Genomic DNA, 24,806 nt, shown 5'->3' with positions numbered 1-24,806 from the left:
GACGCCCTTTATTCAAGATGTTTGTCTTTAAACTCATTATTTTACTCGTTGTACTATATATCTTTCGAGTCTCGACCATGATTCGTCAATCCTACGGATAAAAAGAAAGGTTTCATTACTTAACTTGAAAAACGATATTAATTTAACAACCTTTTTCGACGTCATTGATGAGCGATCTAGTTTCGGACCGTATAGTTACTTTCTTTTAATACCATTTTATTATGATAAAGAACACATAATCACGAGCTGAGGGACAAACACAGATTCATGCATGAACTTGCCACGTTTTCTAGAAACGTTTTGACTTAAAAAATTGTATAACTTTAAACTAATTTATAGTGTACGCATGACAAACATTAGGTGAAACGAATAATTAATCAAGATGTCCTTTTTGTTGTATGATGTACCGACGTCTAATGTGTTGCCACATATCCCTTTGCAACTTCCAAGCTAGTGGCGTGGAGCATACTAGATTTGTAACAGTCAATCGATAACATAACTTTCTCTAAATTTTCTATAATTCTATCCACAAATTTCTCTTACGGTATTCAAAAATATCTATTTATAATATCGCATTCATAGTGCAAAACATTTATCTCATATAAAATATAATTGACTTAGTAGTAATCATTGAGTTTTCATTCTCAAGAGGAGTTGGCCACCATCCATTTACTAATACCATACAGTACCTATAATCCACCAATCCTCCAAGTCACCACGTAATATTCACTTGGTTTAAAGATAGAACCATTAAAAAAAACCACATTGTTTTGCGCTTTAAGTCTTTAACAATCATGTGATACGGTCAAAACTAGAGATTTTAGAAGTTTCAACAAGTAAATGAAAATAACAATATCCTAAATAATTGCTCTTTCTTTGGGCTCATTTCATATAAGAAAAAACAATACATTGAAAACGACATCGAACAGAGTCCCTTCCACATATTTGACTACGTACACAATTCTTTGATCAACCCACTAGGGAATAAAACTCTGATCATCCGAATTCACCGGAGCTCACCGGGAAATCAAACTCAACACACATAGACACACTTCTGATTACAACGTAATCGAATACACAAAACATTTGCATGCATACATATACAAACAGAGATATAATTTACATCTGAAAATTGGTTCAGTTCTTGAAAACCGGAAAAGAGCTTCGGTTCTCTGTAACCGGGAAATTTTTAAGACCGGAACTGGATGAAGCCGAAGAAACAGTGGGATAAGGAGAAGTAAATGGTGAGCCTGAGGAGATGATCTTCGACTTCGAAGAAAATATGGAATCAGTGCCAACTTCTCTTTCTTCCTCCTTGATGGTGTCGAGTACCTTAGCCGTTCTCCGCCGCATCACCGAGACAAATTGTGGTGGTGCAACCTCTGTTATGAATCTCGCCAGTCTTGAGCTCGCCATGGTCTTGAATTTTAAAGGACTAGATCAGATTGGTGGTGATCGATGAAAGGTGAGAGATGATGATGGACTTGGTTTGAGAAGATAGATTTTATAGTAAGTGACAAATCATATCTTGGATTGTTTTATTGACTTTGTGAAAATAAATTATTTTAGTGATTTTTAACAATTGTATTTTCTATGGTGGATACTCGTCAGAGACTAGATAATTTTGTATTATTTTTTTTTTCTACTTATTGGTATATTGGATTTTGAAAAAGACCTCGACTTTAGAATTCGTGACACGTGTCGGAGAGTAAATAATGTAGCAAATAAATTGTATTGTTATATACTTTTATCCACAATTCCGAATATTGGCTCGAATTTGGGGAATATTATAGTTTTTTGGTGAAAAAATTGATATTGGTTTAAGTAGTTACACTTAATAAGGTTTATTTGCAAACGAACCGTTATAGTGGTTACTGATTAGGTTTTGAATCTGAAAGTTGCAATCAACTGGTTTTTCTTTAAGATTGTACGTATCACAAGATATGCCAATCATGGCAAAAAAAAGTTGGCTCAGTTTAGTTGGAGGTATTTTCAATTATTAATGGTAAATATCTATAATTGAAATATTTTACCATTAAGATTGTACGATTATTTGACTTACAAGGTTGAAAAAATTAAGAATTTTTTCTGTTAGTTCTATATGAAAAAACATGTCACATTATAAATGTCGACGATCGAACTTCAAACTTAAAAAGTTAGAAAGCAAAAACTGATGTGAGAAATCTAACGTTAGTGCCGCCCACTAGCTTTTTGTATTAAATAACATAGCCGTCTAATTCCTTGACTTTCGTGACCAAAAGCAAGCTTCGTCATCGCTCATTCTCAACCTGACTCGAAAATAAAAGAAAAGAGAGTACTCTTTAATTACTCAAATATGTGAAAGACGAAAACTTGTTTCTGCGGCTAAACTAACATTTCTTTACATAAGAAGTAAACAAAATTGGTACATCAAACAAAGTGCAAAAGATATGTACTGACTACTGACACAAATATGAAAATACTTAATTCACAAAGTTGTGTTTTCACCAACCGACTGGAGATTAGTATTCATATCTACAATGGCACTCACATTTAAGTTATCATTATAGTAGATTGCACTACAGATTTTGTCTTCCATGTATAAGTGGAGTTTTTTTTTCGTAAATCATCACCTTCAAAACTTTGTTAAATCCTAATGCAGTGTAACCTGTACGTAGACTGGGGCATTAAGAATCAAACTGCATAGAAAGTCATAACAATTTGGTTTTCACATTTGGAATTTCACTAACTAGCCAAACCTCATTATTATATTGTTTCTTTAATATGTCAACTTATTAGGACCACCTTACCCGATAAAGAAAGTTACAAATTGTGTGTTAATCTTGTGATGCATATTATTACCACATCTATCATACCAACTAAAAGTCTAAAACTGATACATATTCAGATCTATACGCAGTAAGTACAAAATTGACTTAAATCATGAAAGACGTACAAAAAGGGAAATGTAATAGGATAGGTTGGCTCTCATATCTACCACGTGTAACACCCTGAAGATCGGAGGACCACGCCATCTCTAATCTGATATGTGCTTGAGCTTAATTTTATTTTGGTTTTCCCTTCTAGCTTCAGCCTAAATTAGTATGTGATTTGGATATATACCTATTTGTGGCCTTATCTCAATACGGCAGTGAAGGCCAAAAGGAGTCACTGTTACTAGACGGACCTCTCTCTTATTTGCCGTCAGAAACACGGCACAAGCCACCGGCTAAAGAAAAAGGAGAGTTTTCACACTTTTTGCCATCAATTTTGCCCTAATCGAGACAAAGGTTTTGCAGAAAACACCAAACTTCTTATTTTATTTTCGATATTTGGAGGGTCCCTTGCCCACATGATAGATTTCCGAAAATGAAACGGGAAATGAAAGAGTAAAAAGAGCACATCTTGTAATCTAGCCCCATCGACCTCTTATACCATTTCACGCGGTTGCTTCGATAATTAGACCGTAAGCATGACGAGTACAAACATATGATAATGGACGTTAAGTATAGAGACTTAGAGCAAAACAAATCTGATGAAACATTAGACTATATATGGGAGGAATATGTTGGGACATAAATAAGAGAGACATAAATGTCGTGGGAACTCATCCAATCTGATGTTAATTTTAGGATGGCCAAAAAGAGCGAATAGCTGACGTAGCATTTGAAGATATAACAAGTTCAAGAAACCTGGATTAGATTTTAGGCACATGAGGGAATCATTTCTGTTAAGGTTCTGGTTTCGGTTTATCAGCAAATACAAAGTTCACCTCTAGGGAGACTCGTTTTGTGGAACAATGTTAGTTCTTCGACTTTGTTTATGCTTATAATATGTTACTTTTGAATTAAGGACTCAAGGGTTTCTACTGTAAAAAGTATTTTTTTGAGGTTTGGAGAATTTAGTTCTGATCAATAATTTATATAATTGTTTCGGATTCCTTATCTTTATTCATATATATACAAAATAGTTACACATAAACTTAAAATTTTCGTATATTATATATATGTTAATGAGATAGGGCAACACATATCGTTGTTTAACTCATAAAAAGGCCATGTTTCAACCGATCCAAAAGACAAATGTAAACAACTTGCACCAATAATATTGTCTTCTTATCGCTATTTCATATATCAAAAACATATCGCTATTTAGCTTTTGTACTTTGAGAGATATTAAGAAGAAGGAAGACGCTAGCTGAATATTGAAAATTCTTTGATGTATGTCCAAAACATGCATTTAATTCATAAAGTTCTTTAGTGCTATCTTTTTTTTGGTCCTTTAGCATTGACGTCCATCCAATTTATTCAAGTAATAAGGGATTATTTTCATCTTTATAGTGTTTATCGACTTGTTTTGGGGAGTAGATTTACAAAAATTGCGTTCCAAAAGTTAATAAAACTACACATTTGAGTATATTATTTTGACAAAAGTTAATAAAACTACACATTTGAGTATATTATTTTGATAAGATAGAACATCTACTTCATTCAAAAAGATAAAACAATATCTACACTAGTGTGGATGAGTACTAGCGATAGCCAATACGAAAACATGATGATAATTGATGACTAAATAAACTAATTATTTTTTGAAGATTATACTACTAGCTAGTAATATTGCCATATGTTGTCCTAGCATGCAAACATTTCATTGTTAGTTCTTTAGTTTTAGCAACGGAATTAGAATTTTAGGTATAATTAAGTTGTATAAATTATCATATCTACTATATAATAAAAATATATTTTATTTGTTTGAGAATTTCTTTAGTTTAATTATTTCTACATTATATGTCATATTAGAAAATTTTACTTTTATCTAAATCATTAAAAAAGTTACTACTTGTATGTATACGACTTATATACATCGATGGTAACAATTTTTAAAAAAAAAATCTATAAACTTGGGACAACAGATACAATTTTATTACAATTTTACTATAGAAGTAAATCTATAATTTGGAAAAACAGAATATTAATTAATTTTCTTTCTATGCTTAAATAGAGTTTTACTGTTTACATGTATATATGTTGGCACTTTTATTTTTTCACTAAGATAAATAAGGACTAAAAAGAAAATGAGGCTCTCGTCTAGGCAACTCCTATATAAACAGAGAAACCCATCTTCCAAATCAACAACATTTACAACAACCCAAAGCAAAAGAAAAGGCTTCACTAGTCTCCGATCCTAAACACTTTAGTTCAGCCTTAAGAAACACAAAACCCTTTTTTCAAAATGGTTAATACTCAAAACACCCTTTTCGTCTTCCAACCAGACCAACAGGCTCTCGCACCTCAACCTCTGACTCCATTCTCTGCCGTGACTGCGAACCGTGCCTCAGCCATACGTAGGTGCCGACTCATGATCTCTGCCAAAACTCTCGAAATGATCCTCGAGGATGAGATATCACCAGAAGATGATCATCTAAGCATTGCCCCTTCGTTGGATTCTCTTTTGGTGTGTCCAGCGACCTCTTGTTTCTAAGACATCAAGGAACAAGTCTCTTCTCTGTTTTACCGAAGCTACAAGTGCCCTTGATCATCCTTCACCACAAGTATTGTGTCTCTCTTGTAATAGTTAAGTTAGTGATGTCTTTTAAGTTCAAGTTTTTTTTTTCTTGTAATTTATGGCTTGGTGCTTTTTTTTCAGAGGTCAGTTCAAGTTTTTTTTCTTTTTCTTTTTTTAGTTTCCACCAGATAATAATTAATCTTGTGAAATTGTTGTTGAAAATATGTTCTTATTGGTTTCACAACCTAAGAACATGTTTTTTTTATTGAATAAGAATTTACTTCTCTGATATTCTTATTACAAAGATGAAAGATTACAAAGATTTGTTAAACACCAAAAGGACTACATTAGGACCCGTGCTAATTTCTTTTATTTATATTGTAGTTTTTATATAAAGTATAATTTATGTGATTGTTTTTAGAAGTTGTTGTGAATAAAAGTTAAGAACCGGATTGAAATTTATGACCCGGGTTAAAAGTGATTGTTTTTAAAAGTTGCTGTGAATAATATTAATTTTTGAAATTTTGTTGTATAGATATGGTTACTTAAATGTTCAGTGGAGATTTATTTTATTTTTTTGGAATATCCTTTCTAAGAGGATCTCAAATCGAGATTTAATTAATGGTTACAACCCATATAACTTATAATCTATCAAATAATCAAATAATTAATCTTATAACTCATATTATATAGTCTACACAAAAAGGCTGTGTACTTATGTTTTATTATATAGGGGCAATATTAAATTCTCCTAAACAAATTTTAAATCTTGATTTTTGTTACTTCTTGAGTACAAAATGAAAATTTTGGTATAAAATTAAAAGGAAATTTCAATTTCGAGGATTTTGTTCCCCAATTTGGATTACAAACTAGGATTTCACCCGCGGTACACCGCGGAACTAAATTATAAATTCTTGTATTTTAAATAATGATTTTTAATTTATTTAGTTTTCAAGTTCTCAATTAATTAACTTTTGTCTAACTAATTTATAATTTTGTTTAGAATTTTATTTTTTTTGGAATATTAAGAATTTGTTATAGTATGCGTGATATTTTGTATTTTACATACTAAATAATTTTTAAGTTAATTTTCAAAACTATGATTACAAATCTATAGTATATATGAGATAAACCAATAGTTTTAGTGTTGGTTCTATAGTCCAAATCCGCCATGCTAGGCAGGTCAAACAACATGTTCAAAAAATTTTAATCCGCAAAAACTCATCATATGAAACCCATGAAGTAAAAATTAGTTTTAAATACGTTGAGATCAAAAATCTTGGTCACGGATCCTCCTCCAAGATCGAAAATCAATTCGTTTATTGATTAGGCCGATTGTTTAAGAAATTTGTGTATGGAGAAAATATTGTTTTGTAAAATTGGAAACTTAATATTAATTAAATTAATTATAAACTTAATACTTAATGTTAAAGAGAGTGGTTCCAATTGTTTTTAGAAATTTATTTAGGATGGGAAATCTTGTTTTCAAAAATAGAAACTTAATATTAATTAATTAAATAAAAACAAATTAATAATTAATACTAATGACATGGTTGTAAATAAGTATGAACTTCAGAATTTATTTCATAAATATCTCAAAAAATGTATATATAGATAGATGTAATGGTACATCCGGTTAAACACAAGACAAATTACATTCGGTTCAACGAACCGTCAAAATTACTGGTTTGATTCGATTTAACCGATTAGCCAAACCTGATTCGCTTAAACCTTTGTCTCTCTAACATCAAAAAGCTCGAAGCCACCTCTGTGTCCGCTTCAGTTCTTAAACCCTAATCTCACAAAAACCCCTAATCTCTTCATCCGCTGCTTCAATGGCGTCTTTTGAGCGTTTCGAAGACATGTATGACTCAAGATTGAAACCCAAGATTCTCAGAAACCTTCTCTCCGAATATGTTCCAAACGAGAAGCAGCCTCTGACCAACTTTTTAGTACTCTCCAAGGTTGTATCCACTATCTCCACCCACAAGCTCTTATCTGAATCTCCTCCAGCTTCAGTTGACCAGAATCATCATGCCAAATCGAATTCAGCCGTTGATGATTGGGTTAATAGACTATTGGCATTGGTTTCTTCAGATATGGTACGAATCTGTCTTCAATGACCTTACTTTGGAATCAATTAACTCTATGTGGTGAAAGCTCTCAGCTTTGGTGTTAATTTGTGTGAATTTTGTTGTTTTGGTTGTTGTTGTAGCCAGATAAATGCTGGGTAGGTATTTGTTTGATGGGAGTAACTTGTCAAGAATGCAGCTTAGATCGTTTCATTAGTTCCTACTCTGTTTGGTTTAACAGTTTATTATCACATCTTAAGGTATGTTTGGCTTAATGAGGTTTGTTCCATCTTCTACTGTTTATTCCTGAAAGCTAAATGTTTTGTTTTGTTTTCAAACAGAATCCAGCAAGTTCTAGAATCGTCCAAGTGGCTTCATGTACTTCAATCTCTGATCTCCTTACAAGGTCTGTATATATATGAATCTGTTTTACTTGCTTTTTATTTTGCTGTTTGTTTCTATATATTACTCTGTTTCGTGTTTGATAATGGATCAAAGCCTGCCGTTATTTACACTGAAAAGCTATGTATTTCAGATTGATTTAGTTTAGACATTAGACAACTATGGATGGTGTTCTCCGCACTCCGCAGAGTCTGTAATTTTAGCTTATCTATATCTATCTACTTTTACTTCTATTGTTGAATGTTCTATATGTGCTTAGCCCTCAAGAAAATGCTTAGGCCTTTTATATAAAGAGACTTCTCATATTGCATTGCATTGTAAATGATTATTCAGTTTATTATTTGCTTATTTGTGTTCTACTGATTCCTTGGGTCTTGCTTTTTCAAGTATTTTGTAACGAGGAACTTTGAAAATCGAATGTCTTTTATTTTTAACTGATACAGGCTGTCTAGATTTTCGAATACAAAGAAAGATGCAGTTTCACACGCTGCGAAAGTAATCCTACCTATCATTAAACTATTGGAGGAAGATTCTTCAGAAGCACTATGGGTAAGTGCTATATAAGAAGGCCTTGTGTTTTTCTTTTAATTTAGTTATTACGTCCTCTCTATGGTGCCCTATCTGTTTGAAGATTTTCCATAAGGCTCTTAAAACCAACCTGGAATTATAAAAGAAAGAGTAGTCAGCCTTATTGCAAGACTGTTCAACCACTGAAAAAGTAAAATTAGATGTTTAACATGTTGAGTTAATAGTTATGCATCAGTTCCTCTGTTTGAATCCTGTGTATCAGAATCAGAACCTACTAGAACTGCTGAGTGCTATAAGAATTTAGGAAAGTATCATATTTCACCAAAAATTATTCTACTCATGTCATTGCTAGAATATTTAATTTGATTTTTTGATTGGTGTTGGATGTGCAGGAAGGCATTGTCCATTTGCTAAGTACAGTTGTAATCTTGTTTCCTGCTGCCTTCCACAGTAATTATGACAAGGTCAGCTCTCTTTGCTTAAATGTATTTTCTGTTTGTCTAATTTCCCGAATTTATTAGTATCAGTATTTTGATAGCTACATGACAACAGTTCATAGTCTAATTAATACACACACATATGACTCTGTTATACATTTATTTCCATCTCAATGGTACTACACTATCACAATCATCATACATATTTCAAGTTAATTATGTTACCAATATGAGTTTATTTGAAATGCTAATTCTTTTCAGGTTGAAGCCGCTATTGCCTCCAAAATACTTTCTGCGAAAACCAGTTCTAATATGTTAAAGGTATTCATCTTTTTAAATCCTCTACTTCATATTGTCCATTAAGGCATCAACTAAGCAAGAAACTATTAACGTGCACTTCTTTTCTTCTATCTCAACCTTCAGAAATTTGCCCACTTGCTAGCATTGCTCCCCAAAGTTAAAGGAACCGAGGAAAGCTGGTCCTTGATGATGCAAAAGTTATTGATATCTATAAACATACATTTAAATAATTTTTTCCAAGGTCTAGAAGAAGGTAATTTGTTGATTTCTTTGTTCATTTTGTTTATGTGCGCTATAGTTTTCCTGATAGAACATGGTGACATGTGTTGCAGAAACAAAAGGAACAAAAGCAATCCAAAGATTGACTCCTCCTGGAAAAGACTCTCCTTTGCCCCTGGGAGGTCAAAATGGGGGTTTGGATGATGCAGCGTGGAACTCTGAACAATTGATTGTATCCAGAGTTTCTACACTTATGCTCTGCAGTTCAACGATGTTAACTAGCTCGTACAAATCCAAGGTAGTGTGATATCGTCTTTTGGGTTGGATTATTTGCGATTCCTCTTACTTTTAGACGTGGAGAGAGTTAGCTTTTTTGTACTTGGTCATAAATATATAGGGTTGCAATTTGGGTATCTAGATTAAGCATCATTGTTAAAGCATCAAGTTAAGCATGTCCCTGCTTATGCCATGTCCCTGCCCTGCACTTGCCATTTACTTCTGAAAGATCCTGATATTTTTTATTTTAATCTTCAGATTAATATTCCAGTTGGCTCAATATTATCCCTTGTTGAGCGAGTGCTAGCGGTGAATGGCTCTCTACCTCGAGCCATGTCACCCTTCATGACAGGGATCCAGCAAGAATTGGTTTGTGCAGAACTTCCAACTTTGCATTCGTCTGCTCTGGAACTCTTGCGTACTACCATAAAGAGTATCCGCAGGTAATTCTTCTCGTTTCATTCTCGCTAGTAGCAGAAACTATAGTTTCCATTTAACCTGGATTATTACCTTCATTGCCGAATACTATAGATATTTACATGTCAGACACATTAAAGATTATATTTCAACTAAAACCTGACCTTAATTTCATTGACACTGACAATTAAGGAGTTGTTCCTTTGGTAGCTTTCGTACTTTCTCGTTTTTCCGAATAATGGATTGTTACTACATCTTTCTGTGCCGTAGGAACTTAACAACAATCCTCTTACTTGTTCATTTTGCAGCCAACTTTTACCATATGCTGCATCTGTAGTGAGACTTGTTAGTAGTTACTTCAAGAAATGTTCATTACCAGAATTGAGGATAAAGCTCTACTCAATCACTACGACCTTGCTCAAATCCATGGGTATAGGTAATTTCACAAGATCTTGCCTTTGCTTGTATTTTCATTTCTCAGGTTGATGTGATGAAAATCAAGATCACTTCTGCTAACATATGGTTCTGTGACCAGGAATGGCAATGCAACTAGCACAGGAAGTTGTCACTAATGCCTCTGCGGATCTAGACCCAAGAAGTGTAGAAGGATTTGATGCGGTATCTAGCAAAAACATGTCGCTTACTAACGGAGCTGTTCTTCAGGCATGCAGTAAAAAAAGGAAGCATTCAACTAATTCAGGAGTCGAGGCAGAGAATTCTGCTTTTGAAGTGGGAGTTCCTCACAATCACTCCAGTAGCCCAATTACATTGAAGATTGCATCTCTTGAGGCTCTGGAAACTCTTCTGACCATTGTATGCTCTTTTAACTTATTGCTATAATAATTCCACTTTTTATCGACACTGTTGGAAGTTAAACTCTGGATTCTTACTCATAGTCACCATATTCTATCATTATTACAATTTGATAGGTTGTCACATATTTTTCTTTGTTTTTTTTGTTTCAGGGTGGTGCATTGGGATCAGATAGCTGGAGAGAACGTGTTGATAATCTTCTAATGACCACAGCAACAAGTGCTTGTGAAGGGAGATGGGCCAATACTGAAACTTACCATTGTTTACCCAATAAGTCGACTACAGATCTGGATGAGTTTCAGCTTGCAGCACTCCGTGCCTTCTTGGCATCTCTCGTTTCTCCATCACGAGTACGCCCTGCATTTTTAGCTGAAGGGCTTGAGCTTTTCCGAACAGGTAACTAAGATTGTTGGCATGATTTAAACTAATCTTTAAAATCCAGAACCGGAAATATTTGATGCATATATCGGCCTTTGAACAGGTAAACTTCAGGCTGGAATGAAAGTTGCCGGATTCTGTGCTCAAGCTCTCATGTCCCTTGAAGTTGTCATACATCCGAGGGCACTTCCACTTGACGGTCTCCCATCACTTGGCAACTTGTTTCCAGAAAGCAATTCCCTTGCCAGCCAAAAACACAACACACCTAATCCGAATAAGTTGAATGGTATTGCTCATGATGGTGATGATCTATGCAACAAATGGCTGGCAAATGCGGACGTTCCTTCTAACAACGCAATTCAGAGAACCTTAGAGACTACTTTACCTTTCCAAGAGACTAAAAGATTGAAAGTTGGGAATGATTTAGCTACTGTCACATCTCTGGGTGTCCAAGATCCTACTGATATGGTTGCATCAGAGAATGTTCAACAAGCGGATGTGCCTGTGCAGGTTCCTGAGGGATCTCTTGGACAGATTTCGGACAAAGATGCTACGGCTCCCCAAGACGGTTATGTAGAAGTAGTGAGTGGGACTCAGGAGGGAGAGGATTATGTGGTTAAGGATAGTCTGATGGAGGAAGCATCAATTGGTAAGAGAGAATCATTAGATGAATCTGATGATGATTCTATTCCTAGTCTTAAGGACGATGATTTTCTCTCTGATTCTGATGCTGAATCTTAGTGCAAGACAAACAAATCAATCTATCTTTAAAGAATCTCTTTTGTTTCCTAAGTTAAAGTTTTGATCATGATTATACCCTCTTATTGGATGTTGAATTGAAAAAGGCCCCTACTATGAAGTTTCAAATTTTCAAATTTCAAAGAGTTTATTTCCAAGTTTTGTGTAAATGAATGGTTCACTAGTTTCCATGAGAGAAGCAGCCAAAAGAGTTGGTCATGTGCCAAAGCAACCACAGAACCTAAGTATCAATTAAAATCAATGGAGGTAATTTTTCACCCAAATCTTACCACTCAAGGGAAACTTGGTCACTTAAAACACTCTTCTAAAACTCTATAGCACAATATCTTCAGAACATGTATAGAGAACCATCATAATTATACAATTTTATCAGCTTGAATTCCTCTAATTAGGAAATCCTACTCAGACAATCACTTACAAAATCATACTAATTTTTTTCAGCAGCTTCATATCATGATCCAATGATTAATAGAAATAGCTAAGGATTCACTAAGAATTACATATGATGCAAGCTACGAAATAGTTAAAGGAAACAAGAAGCAGAGAATGGTCATAGACTCCTCCATATTGAATTGTCATTTTTCATTAAATATCAAAACGAACCAGAGATGACAAAAACCATAACAGAGTCAAAAACAACAGTCTACAGAAACTCGGAAGACAAAATATAGAAGAAGAAGCAAACAACATAAACACAGAACTTCCTTTAAGCTTTCTCCATCTTCCTGCATTATGATACAATCCAATATACAAAGTTACACACTGCATTATCTTATAAACAATGATAATTTCTAAAGAGTTGAAACATATTCATGAAACTTACATATCTTGTTGAAGGCAACAATGTCACAGCTCTGGACGTATTCATTGATTGGTTCAACAGTGAGTTGCTCTTCGATCATGGTGTCAATAGAGACAAGGTCATCAACAATGGTGCACATAATCTGCAACTTCTATTAGATGAATCTGAATGATGATTCTATTCCTAGTCTTAAGGACGATGATTATCTCTCTAATTCTGAAGGTGAATCTTAGTGCATTTCAATCAATCTGTCTTAAAGAATCTCTTTTGTTTCTTAAGTTAAAAGTTTTGATCATGATTATACCCTCTTTTTCAAGATGTTGAATTGAAAAAGGCCCCTACTATGAAGTTTCAAATTTTCAAAATTCAAGAGTTTATTTATTTCTTAGTTTTGTGTAAATGAATGGTTCACTAGTTTCCATGAGAGAAGCAGCCAAAAGAGTAGGTCATGTGTCAAAGAAACCACATAACCAAAGTATCGATTAAGAGATTAAGATTAATGGAGGTAGTTCTTCACCCAAATCTTACCACTGAAAGGAAAACTTGTGGGACACTTAAGCTAAGACACTCTTCTGTATATATAATATTCAATATATTGTGCTCAATTCAATCGAGAAACAGTCTTAAAAACTGGAACTCTATAGCACAGTATCTTCACAACCTAATGTCTAGAGAACCATCTAATATGCAATTTTATCAGCTTGAATTCCTCTAATCAGGAAATCCTAGTCAGACAAGCACTTACTAAATAGCTAAAGATTCACTAAGAATTACATATGATGCAAGCAACGAAATAGTTAAAGAAACAGGAAGCAGAGAATAGTCATAAAGTCCTCCAATACTGAATTGTCATTCTTAATTAAATATCAAAACCAATAAGAGAAAGCCATAAAGTCAAAACAACAGTCTAAAACAAGTGGGGAGACAAAATATAGAAGAAGCGGCAGATAGCACACAGAACTTCAGAACTTCCTTTAGGCTTTCTCCATCTTCCTGCATTATGATTTTAAATCCAATATACAAAGTTACACACTGCATTCTAAATGATGACAATCTCTAAAGAGTTGAGAGCATGAAACTTACATATCTTGTTGAAAGCAACAATGTCACAGCTCTGGACGTACTCATTGATTGGTTCAACAGTGAGTTGCTCTTCGATCATGGTATCAATAGAGACAAGGTCATCAACAATAGTGCACATAATCTGCAACTTCTTGATACCATAACCAACTGGGACAAGCTTTGATGCTCCCCAAAACAATCCTTCCATCTGAATAGATCTAACAGCTTCCTCTAGCTTCTTCATGTCAGTCTCATCATCCCACGGCTTGATATCAATCAAAACTGATGACTTTCCAGCTGATGAAGAGAAAAAAAGAACAATGAGAAACCAAAGACATCTTCAAATCATAAACTACAAGTGTAGAATAAGAAACCAAACTTACATTCCTTCTTCTTTGTAGATGCCTTCACAGAAGCTGCTCTCTCTTCAGCAGCTTTCTTTTCCTCTTCTGTCTCCTCTCCGAAAAGGTCAACATCATCATCATCTTCCTCAGCCGCAGCATCCTACAAAAATACACATTGATATGAATCTACCCAATGCACAACTTTAACAGAACATTATGAGTAACCATAGAAACAATCATAAGTACCTTAGAATCAGCTGCAGGGGGAGTAGCAACAGCCTCTTCTGTGATAGGGGCAGATCCCTCAACAACGACACCGCTTCCTTCAGCGGAGACACCACTGTAAATAACAGAGATCAATGAAACGCCATTAGATTAATCCGAACAGCGAAAACTTAATCCACAAGTAAACAGGAAACAATAGAAGGCAATAAAGCTTACGAGATCCTCAAGAGGGCATCAATGTGGTTGTACCAACGAGAAGCATTCACATGCTGGGAAGTTGGGGGCTTTGCAAGAGCTGCGAAAACAGTGATATCATCCTTTGAAGCCTGGTACCTATAAAACAATACAGAAGGAAAAATAAATGTTACTTCAATTGTTTGAATAAGGTACAGACATAGGATCTAATCTATAAGAGATGTCCACAACCAAGCTGAGATAACACCAACTAAATAAAAAAACATACAGGCTTTAATAAAACTTCTTTACAGTTTTGGTGCTCAATGAACTTACCCAGTGATGTAACTGCGAGTGAGAAGATGCTCATCGAGCTTCTTCAATCCAGCATCAGAGTTAAGGTTAGGGAAGGCCGCCATTATTTCTAAAGCTTGAACCTTTTCACTGATATAAAGCAGATCAACTACTAAAAAACACCAATGATTCAGCAAAAACGAAACTTTTAATAGCTCCCAAACAATGATTCACTAAGACATTACTTATAATAACAAAAAAGAGACCATACAAGGCTCACTGATCTAGGGTTCGTAATCACAGGGGATCAACAATATGTTCAGATAAGTGTCTCAAATTTTGAATTTGTAATCGAATACTATTAAAACTACGGGTACTTTCAGATCGAAGCCAACCTAATGGGAGGCTTAAGAACAATTGATCTAAAAAAAGGAAATCGAAGAAGAACAAACCTGAGCTAAAAGGTGCAGACTTTGAAGATGAAGAGCGAAGGAGGCAGAGGAGGAAGACAAAGAGTTCACAGCAAACTTATTTAACCCTCTCTAGGTTTTTCTCTAGTGGGCCTGTTTTGGGCCTAACTAGTTCCTCATCTAGGCCTTTTCTCTGTTTCTCTTGTTGGGTTTTACACAAAAATTAATGACTGGTTAAGATTAATTTGATTGAGAGTATCGATAAGAAAATGAATTAATGTTACCATCTGTCTATGAATGAAAATTTGTAAGCTACGTTTAAGTGAACAATGAGAAATGTGTATTTGACCCAAAAATTTCATGTATTTCAGTTAGGAATGATTTAGCATTGCTCACAAGTCAAAACTACTAAAACAGCGATAAGGAAAAGAAAAAAAGCTTGAGTTTTATAAATAAGGTAATTTAGAATGATTTATGGGAAGAGTATATGTGTAATGTCATCAATTTTCTTATCTGATTAGTGATTAGTTATCAGTTTTTTCTTTTAAGTTGTCATTTACTAAGAAAAAACTAAACTTAATTGATTTTGAAATAACATGTCACCCAACAATACATATTATCAGCGGCAAAAAGAAAATACCGTATAGCTAATCTCAGTTATTATAACTTCATACTATTTCTTAAGTTTGAGTTTAGAATAGTTGTTAGATCTCACAAGCTCACAATGCCAAAAGATATCTAGTATATAAAGGTTTACATATTTAGAAACAAACACCAATTTTAGATTTTTTTTACATAGTTATATTTTGTCAAAAAATATGATTAGTTATTTTACTAAATTGTTATGATCGGATTCGCGCTATAACGCAGAAAAATATTTCTTGATATATGTGTAATTCAATTTGATGTAAGAATAGAAAATATTCTCAAATTTATCAGAAAATCCTAAATTATGAATCAAGTTTACAAAATGCGAAGTTCTAAAATCGTTCTATATGTACCAAAAAATAGTTCTAGTTTATAAAAAAAAACCAAACATTTGATCGAAATATACCCAAAAAATTCTAATTTATTCAAGATTCTATCTCTCCAACATAGAGGATGTAGGAGGGTTTAGTTTCAACAACTTTTTCCCCCATATTTGCCACACAACTACCTTGAAAATTATTATTCAATCAATTCACATTTGTTATCAATTTACGCATAAAAATTGTTTGAAATTATAATGAACCGGTTATGATCAATTTGATAGAGAGTATTAAGAAGAAAATGAAAATTTTATAAGCTAATGATGTTTAAGTGAACAATGAGAAGTGTACATTGATTCACCCAAAAGTTCCAAACTTTTCAGTTAGGAATGAATTAGTATTGCTCAAAAGTCAAAAGTCAAAACTACTAAAAAAGCGATAAGGAAAAAAAAAAAGCTTTAATTTTCTTAATAAGGTAATTTAGAATGATTTATGGAAATATTAGATGTGTAATGTATCTTACAAAAGTAATCAATTTTCCTCTCTCATTAGTTGTCACTTTTTTATCTTTTAAGTTGTCATTTGCTAACAAAAGACTAAGCTCAACTGATTTTGAAAATGATAGCTTACCCAATTACATCTAATATTTTAATATTAGTTATATCAGCGCAAAAAAGAATAAAGAACAACGGTGTAGCTAATCTCAAGTTATTAACTTAATACTAATTTCTTAAGTTTGAGTTGAGACTAGTTGTTGGATCTAACAAGCTCACAACGCCAAAAAAATATCTAGTATACAAAGTTTTCATATTTAGAAACAAACACCAGATTTTTAGATTTTCTTAAATAGTTATCTTTTGTCAAAAATGTGGTTAGTTATTTACTAAACTACTAACATCGAATCCACGCTACAACACAGAAATTTTTTTTATTGATATGTGATTTAGTTTGATCATGTAGAAATAGTATGAACGTAAAAAAGTTGTAAATATTCTATTCAGAAAAATTACACAATCATAATGTATGTTTTGACGAACTAACATGCAAAACATTGTCTTTCCTAAATATATCAAACTTAACTCGCTTTTAACATTATGATTGTTGAAGTGTTGTGACTCAGATTCAACAACAAGGAATGCTTAAGTGTGAAGAAGACTCTTGGTGTATGAGAGAGTTTAATACAAGCTCTAGTTCACACATGTGAGTGGCACGGATGGAAGTTGCTATAAACAACTCAGGGTAGATCCATCTTTCTGATTACTCTAACGTTTTATCTTCTCTTGATCTCAATCAGAAGTTTGTTAGATCTTGTTAATGTGAGATTTGAGAGAGAGAGAGAGTAATCGATTACAGAAGAGAGAGAAGTGAAAGCTTTGTAATCGGAATTGATCATCGTTCTAGTGGATTAACGGAGGAGTTAACTCCGGCGAGACATAGCGTTTCCACCTTGGAAACGTGAACTCGTTAAATCGTATGTCGTCTCTTCTCTCTTTCTTTCTTAAGTTTTTCTCAAGTCTAATTCACTCATCCCGCATTCGATTCGTGTTCGTGTTGGTTTAGTTTGATCGAATTTTACAACAATTGGTATCAGAGCCACAGTTTTGGCAAGGTTTAATTGAATCAGAGATGTTTGGGGTTCTGATCGCGGTGTTCGATGGTTCGGGAGATTTCTCTTTGTGGAAAACAAGAATCTAAGCTCATATGAGTGTGATCGGGTTGAAGGACGTGTTGATTGAGAAGGTTCCATCTCTGCCTCTCACGGAGGAAGAAGAACGAGATCCGGAAAAGAAAAAGAAACGTGAGGCAGATGATGCAGCTAGATTGGAGCGATGTGATAGAGCGAAGAACGTAATCTTCTTGAATGTTGCGGATAAGGTTTTGAGGAACATTGAGCTTTGTGAAACCGCAGCAGAAGCATGGTCAACCTTAGATAAGATGTTCATGTCGACTTCTCTCCCGCATCACATGTATTCACAGTTGAATTTCTACACGTTTAAGATGCAAGTAAACAAGAAGATCGATGACAACATTGACGACTTCTTGAAGATAGTAGCGGATCTGAATCATTTGCAGATCGAAGTTTCTGACGAGGTACAAACGATAATATTGCTGAGTTCTTTACCTGCTAGGTTTGATAGTCTAGTTGAGACATTGAAGTACAGTACTAGTAGAGAAAAGTTGAGACTGGATGATGTGATGGTAGCTGCATGAGATAAAGAAAGGGAGGTAGCTCAAAACAATAAGTCAGTTTCGGAAGGACATTTTGCAAGAGGAAGGTCTCGGTCTAAGTCAAAGGATGGTAAGAGAGTATGTTGGATATACGGTAAGGAAGACCACTTCAAGAAACAATGTTTCAAGTGGATTGAAAAGAATAAAAGAAAGACTCAAGGTTCTGAAAAGGGAGAAGCTGGTTTAGCAAAGTCTAAATGTGAAGCTGATTCTGCCATGGTTTTAATGGCGGTAGATGAGAGTCTGGTGACATCAGGATGTAAAGCTGATGAATGGGTTCTGGACATAGGTTGTTCATTTCATATGTCTCCTAGGCAAGACTGGTTTTATGATTTTAAAGAGGTGCAGTCTGGATATGTGAAGATGGGAAATGATTCTTTGTCACAGGTTAAAGGGATCGGTAGTGTGAAGATCCAAGATTCAAGTGGTGCGTTTGTGGTTTTAACAGATGTCAGGTACATGCCATCTATGTCCAAGAATCTGATATCTTTGGGAACCTTGGAGGATAAGGGATGTTGGTTTAAATCGAAGGATGGTATTCTAAAGGTGATCAAAGGATGTTCGACTATTCTAAAAGGTCTGAAGAGGGATACGCTTTATATTCTGCAAGGAGAAACGGAGATTGCTGAGTCTTATTCTTCGGAATTATCAAAAGACGAGACGGATTTATGGCACAGTCGTCTCGGTCATATGAGTCAGAGAGGACTCGAGGTTCTAGTGAAGAAAGGAAGTATGAAAAGAGACGTCATCAGAGAGTTGAAGTTCTGTGAAAATTGTGTGTTTAGGAAGTACCACATGGTAAGTTTCTCATTGGCTCAGCATGTTACGAAAGAGAAATTGGGGTATGTTCATTCAGACTTATGGGGGTCTCCGCACAATCCAATATCGTTAGGAAATTGTCAGTATTTCATATCATTTATTGATGACTTCTCGAGAAAGACGTGGATTTATTTTATGAAGAGGAAAGATGAAGCTTTTGAGAAATTTGTGGATTGGAAGAAGATGGTGGAGACTCAATCTGAGAAGAAGGTTAAGAAGCTGAGAACCGACAATGGTTTAGAGTACTGTACTTTGATAAATTTTGTAAAGATGAGGGTATTGTAAGACACATGACTTGTGCTTATACTCCTCAACAAAATGGAGTCGCAGAAAGGATGAATCGTACCATAATGGACAAGGTGAGGAGTATGCTTAGTGAGAGTGGCATGGAGAAAAAATTATGGGCAAAAGCAGCCTCTACTGCAGTATATATGATTAATAGATCACCTTCTACAACTATTGAATGTGATCTCCCAGAAGCAAGGTGGACATCAAGGTTGCCAGATTTGAGTTCGCTCAGGAAATTTGGTTTTTTAGTCTATGTCCATGCGGACCAAGGCAAGTTGAATCCTAGAGCTAAGAAGGGTTATTTTACCAGTTATCCTGAAGGCGTTAGAGGGAAAAAGGTATGGGTTCCAAAAGAAGGAAAATGTGTCATAAGTCGAAATATTATTTTCAGGGAAGAAGTCATGTACAAAGATGCTAAGGATGGCTCGCAGTTTGATGTTCTCAACTTAGATCTACAGAATCAAGAGTTGTTTTCAGACTCACTTGATCAAGGTGGAGTCTTACAAGAAGCTGATATTCCTTCGGACAAGATTCTAGTCAGAGGAGAGTCGTCACAAAATCAACGAGAGTTTATGGTTCAAGAGGAAACTGTGGAATCTGAGGAAGAGGAGGACTTAAGTGACTACTAGTTGGTCAGGGATAGAGGAAAAAGAGCGATCTAGGATAACAAAAGGTATAATGAGTCTAATATGGTGGGTTTTGCCTACTACACTGAAGATGGAGGAAAGTCAGAGCCAGGATCCTATAAGGAAGCATTATTAGATCCTGACTGGGAGAAGTGGAATGAAGCTATGAAGGTGGAAATGGTTTCTATGAAAAAGAACCATACTTGAGATCTTGGAGATAAACCAGAGAATGCCAAAGTGGTTGGTTGTAGATGGGTTTACACTCGAAAACCTGGTATCCCTGGTGTTGAAGCTCTGAGGTTTAAAGCTCGTTTGGTTGCAAAGGGTTATACCCAGAAGGAAGGAGTAGATTACTATGAGATTTTTGCACCGGTGGTTAAACATGTTTCAATTCGGTATTTGCTATTGATGGTGGTACAGTTTGACATGGAGCTCCAACAGATGGATGTCAAGACGGTGTTTTTACATGGTTTTCTAGAGGAAGATATTGTGATGGCTCAACCGGAGGGTTTTGAAGACAAAAGCCATCCTAATCGGGTATGTTTTCTCAGAAGATCTTTGTATGGTCTTAAGCAGTCTCCTAGGCAGTGGAATTTGAGATTCGATGAGTTCATGAAGGGGATAGGTTATAGTAGAAGTGCCTATGATAGCTGTGTTTATTGGAGAAAGCTGGAAAATGGACTGTACGTATATCTGCTATTATACGTAGATGATATGTTGATTGCATCAGTGAGTAAGTTTCATGTCCAAGAGTTAAAGAAGTTGTTGAGTCAGGAGTTTGAGATGAAAGACTTGGGAGATGCTAAGAAGATTTTGGGTATGGAGATTATACGAGATTGAGTGGCAGGGACATTGGTTTTGTCTCAGGAAGGTTATGTGAAAAGAGTGTTGAAAACTTTTCATATGGATCAAGCTAAATCAGTGGCTACACCAATGGGAGCTCATTTCAAATTAAGAGCAACCATAGATGAAGAATATGAAGAACAATCTGGTAGGATGAAGGTGATTCCTTCTGCTAACATTGTTGGTAGTATTATGTATGCAATGATAGGCACTCGGCCGGACCTGGAGTATCCTGTTGGAGTTATTAGCAGGTACATGGGAAAACCTCTTAAGAGTCACTGGGAGGCGGCCAAGTGGGTCTTGAGGTACATAAGAGGATCAGAGAAAAGGAGTTTGTGTTTCAGGAAGCAAGATGATTTGGTGTTGCGAGAATATTGTCACTCGGATCATGCTGGTGATAGTTGTACTAGGAGGTCTACCACTGGTTATGTTTTTACAGTAGGAGGGAACACTATCAGTTGGAAGTCAGGACTGCCGAAAGTGGTGTCTCTCTCGTCAACAGAGGCTGAGTATATGGCCTTAACAGAAGCGGTGAAAGAGGCTCTTTGGCTTAAAGGGTTCGCAGCTGAACTTGGATTCCCTCAGAGTCTTGTAGAGGTACATTTTGATTCTCAAAGTGCAATCTCATTGGCAAAGAACTCGGTTCATCATGAGAGGACTAAGCATATAGATATCCGGTTGCATTTTATCAGAGATATCATTGCTGAAGGAAAGGTAAAGGTGATTAAAATTGCTAGTGAATGCAATCCAGCTGATATCTTCACTAAAGTACTTCCGGTGGATAAATTGGATGGAGCACTGGAGATGCTCCGGGTTACAAGTTACTAAATATCAAGTTTTTTGGTGTCTGAGTGGTTGAACTCAGGGTGGAGAGGTTGAGCTCGGAGTCTGAGTGGTTGAACTCAGGGTGGAGCGGTTGAGCTCAGAGTCTGAGTGGTTGAACTCAGGGTGGAGCGGTTGAGCTCGAGTATTGAGTTGTGAAACTCAAGTTCCAGAAGAAGGTAATCCAAGACTAGACGGCGTTGCGGCTAAGCAGTAGAATCATAGTCAAGGTGGAGAATTGAAGTGTTGTGACTCAGATTCAACAACAAGGAATGCTTAAGTGTGGAGAAGACTCTCGGTGTATGAGAGGGTTTGATACAAGCTCTAGTTCACACGTGTGAGTGGCACGGATGGAAGTTGTTACAAACAACTGAGGGTAGATCCGTCTTTCTGATTACTCTAACGTTTTATTTTCTCTTAATCTCGATCAGAAGTTTGTTAGATCTTGTTAAGGTGAGATTTGAGAGAGAGAGAGTAATCGATTACAGAAGAGAGAGAAGTGAGAGCTTTGTAATTGGAATTGATCATCGTTCTAGTGAATTACCGGAGGAGTTAACTCCGGCGAGACGTAGCGTTTCCACCTTGGAAACGTGAACTCGTTAAATCGTGTCGTCTCTTCTCTCTTTCTTTCTTAAGTTTTTCTCAAGTCTAATTCACTCATTCCACATTTGATTCGTGTTCATGTTGGTTAAGTTTGATCGGGTTTTACAACAATTGTGAGTTTCACAAATTGTATTCTTAAAAGAATCATGACAGCAAAATGAGTAATATTGATGATACAAGGCGGAGAAATATTTATTATTACATACTATATTTTAACATGGTTTGTAGTTAAGTAGAAAAATAAGTAATATAGGCAAATAAAGACAAATTAATATACGGTCTACGTAGTACGTACCGCGGATGACTATGTTTATTTGAATATATAGTATTGTTACATTAATTTTAACATTGTGCATAATTTGAATAGCAAAATACGTAATATATCAATAAGACTTATTCGTTTTAAATATTGATTTCGTCAATATTTGAATAGTGTATTTTGTGAATAAGAACTTGCATGAACATCAACAAAAAATAGTCATATAATTTCCGACTCGTGGTCCACTATGGGTGAAAATGTTTTTGAATATAGTGTTATTATATTTGTTCTAGCATGGTACATATTTCAAATTTAAAAACTAAGAGAATTCATTATTGTGCTGCAAGACGATTTATATATAGTTCAAATGTAGTCAAACTCTTGATAGCGTCCAAATTTTAAGTTTGATATAGTCCAAATTCACGAGTTGTGTAACACTATCAAGAGTTTGACTAAATCATATACAGTTCAACTCAATCCCAGAATTTCCAATTTTCTTTTGTGTGTTACATCTATAAAAGTGATCAAATGAAAATGATCTTTGACCAAAGATTGGTAGTGACAATTAAACTAGGTATATAACTAAATCATTAACGTGCTTCCATACCACGAACGTTTTCTCTTTGTTTATTGAGTCTTTGATCAATTGCATGTTTTTTTTTGTTCGTTGAAATGAGTATCTCCTCCTATAAGCATCGTCCCAAAATCTTGTAGGAGGTACGGATGGAACCACCTCCCAGGAAGCCATTATGAAAACTCCCTTGTAAAATCATTTTATGGTATGCAAAGTGTTGGAGTTGGCTTTTACCATAGTGGTTGAATTAATCGCATTCCGCAAGCTCACCGTTTGGTAGACACCAAAATTCACTCAAACAGATATTGTCCACTGCGATGATATCTGTCCACAGATATTGACACTATGGGGAAGGCGGGTCTTGTAATTGCCAGATTCTTCGAATATGGAAACCGACAATATTTATCAAATTCAATAAATGTATCATTACCTTAACTTGTTAGTTGTTAATGTAAAATTCGGTAAATATGGAAAGTTTATGGATTCTCCCTTTGTATATAAAAGATTTAACGACGCCTATTGTACAAATCAATTCTTTTTCTCACCATTGAGTTTCAGTTTAGGGTTTTCTTCGTCATCTTTTCACCGAGCTTCCTTCACAATGGCGAACCCAAACCAATCCGTCTGGGTACCTCTTCCTCGCTCAATCTATCTATATATATCTATCACTCTTTCTTCAGTTGCCAATGATTTTCTGTGTAAATTTTGCAGACTTGCATACTAAAAGTCGATTTAAAGTGTTGCACCGGTTGCTAAAAAAAAAGCAAGCATCAAGTTGCAGAGTATCTCTGGTAAGAAATAAAAAGTCCAAACATCTAAACTGCGAGACTCATATGTCTTATTATCTTATATTATATAACATGAGATAATTCTTAATACTTTTGTTTCCAATGATAACAGGTGTAAACGAAGTGGAGTATAACAGCGAAAAAGGGCTCATGACGGTCACAGGTGACGTAGAACCTATGGCTCTAGTTCGTAAACTTACTAAATGTGGCAAAAAAACAGAGCTCTTCTCAGTTAAGTACCAGCTTGAAGATGATGATCTAAACAGCGACGATGAAGATGACACTTCTTCTGACTCTACTAGTTCATATAATATCCGAAACCCATGGAACGTGACTTCTATAAGGGACCGAAACTGGCATGTCCCATCAAAGTTTAAGAATGGTCGTCCTGGCTTTGGCTAATTTCTTTTGCCAATACTATTTTTAAAATGATGAAAACTCTCAATGATTAGTTATATCTTTTATTTCTTTTGCAAACATCTCAAGAATTTAATTTTCTTTTGGAGAAATTATTGGTTTTTTTTTTTTTGAAACTTATTAACCCGCTAATGTAAACACTTGGTACCTCTGCTGGATATCCCATAATTT

At 35.1% G+C, this 24,806-nt stretch overlaps 4 protein-coding genes and 1 pseudogene across 7 annotated transcripts; 3 read left to right on the top strand and 2 right to left on the bottom strand.

Moving 5' to 3' along the window:
- LOC109128796 lies at window positions 856-1,524 on the bottom strand. Its single transcript, XM_019235801.1, has one exon. The coding sequence runs from the start codon at window positions 1,414-1,416 to the stop codon at window positions 1,138-1,140; it is 279 nt and encodes a 92-aa protein (XP_019091346.1). The 5' UTR covers window positions 1,417-1,524; the 3' UTR covers window positions 856-1,137.
- On the top strand, window positions 5,105-5,778 carry LOC109128816. Its single transcript, XM_019235873.1, has one exon. The coding sequence runs from the start codon at window positions 5,215-5,217 to the stop codon at window positions 5,461-5,463; it is 249 nt and encodes an 82-aa protein (XP_019091418.1). The 5' UTR covers window positions 5,105-5,214; the 3' UTR covers window positions 5,464-5,778.
- On the top strand, window positions 7,218-12,143 carry LOC104741625 (proline-, glutamic acid- and leucine-rich protein 1-like). The gene is made up of 13 exons (XM_010462515.2): window positions 7,218-7,589; window positions 7,703-7,819; window positions 7,901-7,965; window positions 8,405-8,510; window positions 8,882-8,953; window positions 9,188-9,247; window positions 9,350-9,479; window positions 9,559-9,743; window positions 9,980-10,164; window positions 10,447-10,574; window positions 10,674-10,951; window positions 11,104-11,347; window positions 11,433-12,143. Exons 1-13 carry the CDS (start codon window positions 7,323-7,325, stop codon window positions 12,068-12,070), a joined length of 2,475 nt encoding a protein of 824 aa, XP_010460817.1. The 5' UTR covers window positions 7,218-7,322; the 3' UTR covers window positions 12,071-12,143.
- On the bottom strand, window positions 13,685-15,502 carry LOC104741624 (elongation factor 1-delta 1). Of its 4 annotated transcripts, none has more exons than XM_010462514.1 (7): window positions 15,442-15,502; window positions 15,032-15,139; window positions 14,738-14,854; window positions 14,543-14,636; window positions 14,336-14,456; window positions 13,974-14,249; window positions 13,685-13,883 (listed from the first exon to the last, which is right to left on the bottom strand). In XM_010462514.1, coding segments are annotated over exons 2-7 (693 nt in total). In that variant the 5' UTR covers window positions 15,115-15,139; window positions 15,442-15,502; the 3' UTR covers window positions 13,685-13,881. The 4 variants fall into 4 exon arrangements, with proteins under 4 accessions (XP_010460816.1, XP_010460815.1, XP_019090738.1 ...); XM_010462513.1 differs by having other exon boundaries at window positions 15,032-15,161; window positions 15,442-15,497; XM_019235193.1 differs by having other exon boundaries at window positions 15,032-15,158; window positions 15,442-15,497.
- Window positions 24,032-24,620, top strand: LOC104743630 (annotated as a pseudogene).

Source organism: Camelina sativa, chromosome 14 (assembly GCF_000633955.1).
Source record: "Camelina sativa cultivar DH55 chromosome 14, Cs, whole genome shotgun sequence".
Lineage (NCBI taxonomy): Eukaryota > Viridiplantae > Streptophyta > Magnoliopsida > Brassicales > Brassicaceae > Camelina > Camelina sativa.
Note: the sequence above shows the minus strand (reverse complement) of the source record. Positions and strands in the feature narration are given on the sequence as shown.

Bases quoted from the DNA above. Each gene is read 5' to 3' on its own strand.
- LOC109128796 (XM_019235801.1), bottom strand. From the start codon at position 1,416: ATGGCGAGCTCAAGACTGGCGAGATTCATAACAGAGGTTGCACCACCA.
- LOC109128816 (XM_019235873.1), top strand. From the start codon at position 5,215: ATGGTTAATACTCAAAACACCCTTTTCGTCTTCCAACCAGACCAACAG.
- LOC104741625 (XM_010462515.2), top strand. From the start codon at position 7,323: ATGGCGTCTTTTGAGCGTTTCGAAGACATGTATGACTCAAGATTGAAA. The intron at 7,820-7,900 runs GTATGTTTGGCT...GTTTTCAAACAG, and splicing joins GTTTATTATCACATCTTAAG to AATCCAGCAAGTTCTAGAAT. The intron at 10,165-10,446 runs GTAATTCTTCTC...TTCATTTTGCAG, and splicing joins ACCATAAAGAGTATCCGCAG to CCAACTTTTACCATATGCTG.
- LOC104741624 (XM_010462514.1), bottom strand. From the start codon at position 15,114: ATGGCGGCCTTCCCTAACCTTAACTCTGATGCTGGATTGAAGAAGCTC. The intron at 14,637-14,737 runs GTAAGCTTTATT...TGTTATTTACAG, and splicing joins GATGCCCTCTTGAGGATCTC to TGGTGTCTCCGCTGAAGGAA. The intron at 14,250-14,335 runs GTAAGTTTGGTT...TCTCTTCATCAG, and splicing joins ATCTACAAAGAAGAAGGAAT to CTGGAAAGTCATCAGTTTTG.